This window comes from Cynoglossus semilaevis, chromosome W, assembly GCF_000523025.1.
Source record: "Cynoglossus semilaevis isolate Cse_v1.0 chromosome W, Cse_v1.0, whole genome shotgun sequence".
In the NCBI taxonomy this organism is placed as follows: Eukaryota; Metazoa; Chordata; class Actinopteri; order Pleuronectiformes; family Cynoglossidae; genus Cynoglossus; species Cynoglossus semilaevis.
Genome location: NC_024327.1, coordinates 11,216,178 through 11,220,891, shown reverse-complemented (window position 1 = coordinate 11,220,891; position 4,714 = coordinate 11,216,178). Strand labels below are relative to the sequence as shown.

The 4,714-nt window shown below is 39.4% G+C and overlaps 1 protein-coding gene across 2 annotated transcripts; it reads left to right on the top strand.

The window, feature by feature from the left end:
* The first annotated feature begins 1,009 nt into the window (after nt 1–1,009).
* On the top strand, nt 1,010–4,491 carry LOC103397189 (mediator of RNA polymerase II transcription subunit 22-like). Of its 2 annotated transcripts, XM_008335412.3 has the most exons (5): nt 1,010–1,166; nt 1,649–1,819; nt 2,014–2,094; nt 2,287–2,495; nt 3,675–4,491. In XM_008335412.3, the coding sequence occupies exons 2-5, from the start codon at nt 1,697–1,699 to the stop codon at nt 3,865–3,867; spliced, it is 606 nt and encodes a 201-aa protein (XP_008333634.1). In that variant the 5' UTR covers nt 1,010–1,166; nt 1,649–1,696; the 3' UTR covers nt 3,868–4,491. The 2 variants fall into 2 exon arrangements, with proteins under 2 accessions (XP_008333634.1, XP_008333636.1); XM_008335414.2 differs by lacking the exon at nt 3,675–4,491 and having other exon boundaries at nt 2,287–3,291.
* The last annotated feature ends 223 nt before the right edge of the window (nt 4,492–4,714 follow it).

The following is a 4,714-nucleotide window of genomic DNA, read 5'->3' as shown; positions in this document are numbered from 1 at the left end:
TGAAGGACAAGTCATTGTGGTGTGTTTTTCTTTCTTAGGTTTTCACATGGTATGAATTGCTTATGGCATTTTGTGTACTTTGTAGACTCTGTCAGCGGAAGCAAACCATGTTGCCTTAAGTATTTAGTGTCGGAGAACCGCAGCCTTCTTTACAACGCCCACAATAGGGCTAAAGCGCCACCTGCTCTAAAACGAATGAAATGATTCGTTCACGACTCGTTCATTTTACTGTTCGAGAGTCAAAGATCCGAATCAGTAAAAAGAGACCATCACTAGTTGGTAAGACTGCATCAAAATATTCATCATCTCATTTTCACATACCAGAGAGGAGTGTATTAGCTTTGTGCTAGTAGGGTCATTCCGTTTACTTTGGAAGTTGCTCATCCACCAGTCACAGATGACATGTACAAAGTTAGGTGTGTTCTATTCCAAAAAAGGTGGAAAATGATGAAAACATTAAAGAATTTTTATGCTAGCCCTTTCAGAGGACAACTTCAGATCAAGTGTGCAGATATCAGACCCTATGTACTGCCAATAGAAATTAGTGCTAAAGAAACAGTATAATTTTTGGAGAGCCTTCAAACTCAACTGATAAGTTGTTGGCTTTTTGCAGACACTTCAAATGTAAGGAATCTAGTTTTCTCAACCTGAGCTGTTGTAAAAAAAAAAAAAAAAACGTGTGCCAAATGTGGTAGCCTTCAGAGCCGGGGTCTACAACCTTTTGTTCTCCAAGAGCTACTTTTACAAAATAAAAATGTCTGAGAGCTACTCATTTTGTGTAACATTTATTTTCATAGCTCAATTCGAACACATAAAAACTTCATAAGCTTTCTTTGCTTAGACATTTACAATATGTTACTATCCACATATCACGTTTTTAATTTAAACATCACTAAAATATTATTATTACTATTATTGTTGATGATGATGTTGTTATCTTTTTCAGCTCCGCAGGGAATATAATTAATTTTTACTTAAGTATAAACAGTGCACAATTGGCTGTATGAAATACTCCTACAGTGCAGGAGAGGAGTAATACGTCACTACATACCGGATGTTGTGAGTCTGCATCGAGACCACGAAGAAGAACTAGCGGAAGTGGCATAACAGTCGCGTGCAATAACAACGCTAGATTTTGGGGAGTTTTTTTTTTCTTTACATATGTGGTAAGTAGATTTCCAGCATTCGAATTTTCATAGTTTGCAAGTATAAGCCTTCATGGTTAAAGTAACACCCCCGAAAATCCCGTTGTATTACGATTCTAGGTGTGCGTTGGGTGTGTAAAGTCATACACATTTCAATGCTAACTAATGGCTAAGAATGGTTTCAAATATGACAACATGTAAGAAAATATCACAATAATAACTGCTGGAAACTGCTTGTTTAGAAAAATCATCGTACTAATATTTATCTTCTTAGTCCTAGCTTCTTTTTTAAAACAAAAAACTTTTTCCCCATACAAATTATTTTTTGTTTTTGTTTTTGCTGTTGTACAACATATTTGGAATCATTTGCATTAAATTTGGCGAAATTGTAAATGTATCTGCATGACCTTTAACAACGTGTCGCCTTCTCTCATGTGCCAGCTTTGTTGTATTGTGCAGTGTATTCTTAAATAAGCGTCTTGAAATCATTTTTTTGCCTCAAGTCTTTTGTTAACAGATGTAGCATGTACTGAGCTGCCTCCGTGAGCACTATGGCAACTCAGAGAGTGCTCCCACAGAGCAAAGAGACGCTGTTACGGAACTACAACAAAAGACTGAAAGATGACATCAGGTCCATCCTGGACAACTTCACAGAAATAATCAAAACTGCAAAGGTGCAATAAATACACTGCCACTCAGTCTCTTTTCTCTAAAACTTTTTTTCTTATATATATATATTTATTTTACATTAATCACCAGTTATAATGAGATGATGAATAATGTTTTTTGCTTATTATGTTTGGACTTGCACACCAGTCTCTTCAATCATTTGCACTTGTGCTATGTGATGTTCATATTCTGAATCCAGATTGAAGAAGAGACTCAGGTTTCTCGGGCAACTCAAGCAGAACAAGACCATTATGAATTGCATGTCAGAGCAGCCAACATTGTAAGTATTTTGCTACATCATTTGTGAATTGGTTAATGTTACTTGTATTTTCACATCATGTACTGTATCACTGAACTACTATAGTTTTGAGTTCCTGGATATTCTACATAATGTGTAGTCGTTGACTGTGGTTTTCTGGAACTATAGCATTTGTTTTTCAATTTTGTGTCTATTTCTGTGATGTCGTATTAGGTCCGTGCAGGCGAGTCCCTGATGAAGCTGGTATCTGACCTGAAGCAGTTCCTAATCCTCAATGACTTTCCTTCTGTAAATGATGCCATCAGCCTCCAGAACCAAAATCTGCGCTTGCTGCAAGAGGAGTGTGACAAGAAGCTAACCTCGCTGCGAGATGAGATTGCTGTTGACCTGTATGAGCTAGAGGAAGAATATTACTCCTCCAGGTACAAATAGGCTTATATTTATCCATCCCACCAATCCACTTCTGTCCCACACCCAGCACCACATACTGTCTCACACTTTCACCATTCATTGCTCAACAACCTGCTGGCTTCTGTGTCATGGTCACCTCTTTGTTATCATCATAATCGCATATCACTGCTGCGGTTCACTGAATGACTTTACATAAATTATTTTTCATTGGTTATTACAATTACCACACATTTATCTCATGTGATGTCTGTCCTATAAACGGGGCAGTTTATATTTTAGTTCTGTTTGAACATGAGTGGCAGGGGATGGGTGAAGTAGATGGGTGTAGACTGTCAGTGTTGTGAATAGAAAGCACTGTTTTAATTGTTGTTTTGTTCATCAGTAATATTGAAAGAGGCTTAAAAACACATTTTAGTGAACAGTGGAGGTAAACCTGGGGCGGGGGTGCAAACACCAGAAAACATTGTTCAAAGAAATGTTGCATGTAAACAGAACACAACTTATAGAGTTAAATTAACAAAACAATGTACAGATTAACAGATTTTTAAAAAGATAGTGGTTTTTAAGTATTTATGTTATATCTAAACCGTGATCACATTTAGTTCATTCCAAACCGACAACAGTTGTTGTTATTTATTAAAAGCAAAATTTTAAAGAAATTTGTCTATATCTTCTTCTATCTTGTAAAACCAATGAAATATTCCTGTCATTCACACACAATGTAGCTGAATGTGTGTATGATATAATGCCAGTTGTTTTAAGATCCCAAATAAAATCTAAAAAAAGATAAATAAACCAAAGACAAAACACTGTAGTAGTGTGTCTTTTCTGCAAGAAAGTGTTACAAGTGTCTTGGTTGTATTGGTAGCATGTTGGGCGAGGGCTGTTTTTCCTTGCATTGCAATTACTCTTTTTTTCACCTCCACTGGCAACTTACTTTGCTTTTGCGGAACCTAAAATCAACAGTTGTTTTGTGACACCTCCAAATAGTTCTAAATTAATCAACATGATGTTTTTGTCTGTTAATTCTTTGTGCTTCTGCATTACCTTCATGCTTCCATTGTCTGTGTGGCATCATGTGTCTGCTCTGTTTGTATGGATAGCTTATTCTGATCTGCTGCTCTTGTCTGCTCCTCTCTTTCTGTGCTGCACTGACTCTTTGCCTCCTACCGGTTTCTGCCCCACAAAAGCTACGGTCAGTGGGACAATAACAACCTGCCACTGTGCGAGGCCTTCAGACAGCGTGACAGTTTGGCCTCACCAGGCAGCAGCTGCAGTTCTACGCAGGGTGATAGAGAGGACGTGGATGGGCAGCTGTCACAGGAGACAAACCCCCAACATCACCTCAATGGACACAGGACTCCATTGACAGAGAAATTGTGAGGAGGAAACTGAACCAATCTGTGTTTATTCCAAAAAGCACTGATAAAAACAAGAAAAGTGATTCAGAGTTTATCATTTTTAAGCAAATTTGTTTTTGGAAGTAATATAACACGGAAACAATAAAAAATAAATGTTATTAAAGCTGGGACACAATTCAATGTGGAAAAACATTCGTTTTCAAAACTTGTGGTCTCAGATGATTTCAATTTAAACAACAGAATTTAAGGCATGTGCTGCAAACATGACAGATTTATATACAGTATTTACAAAGCAAATCTACTTATAGTGGTTTTAGGAAACCTCTAATAGTTCCATCCATCCATCCATCCATCCATCATCAACAACCACCGCTTATCCGGGTCGCGGGGGCAACAGTTTGAGCAGGGACACCCAGACTTCCCTCTCCCTCGACACTTCCTCCAGCTCTTCTGGGGGGACCCCAAGGCGTTCCCAGGCCAGCCGAGTGACGTAGTCGCTTCAGCGTGTCCTAGGTCTTCCCCTAGGTCTCCTCCCTGAGGGACGGCACCCAAGGAAGGCGTCCGGGGGGCATGCAATGTAAATGCCCAAGCCACCTCAGCTGACTCCTCTCGATGTGGAGGAGCAGCAGCTCTACTTCGAGCTCCTCTCGTGTGACAGAGCTCCTCACCCTATCTCTAAGGGAGCGCTCTGCCACCCTGCGGAGAAAGCTCATTTAAGCCACTTGTATCCGGGATCTCGTTCTTTCGGTCATGACCCAAAGCTCATGACCATAGGTGAGGGTAGGAACGTAGATTGACCGGTAAATCGAGAGCTTCGCCTTTCGGCTCAGCTCCTTCTTCACCACAACGGACCGATAGAGCGAGCGCAT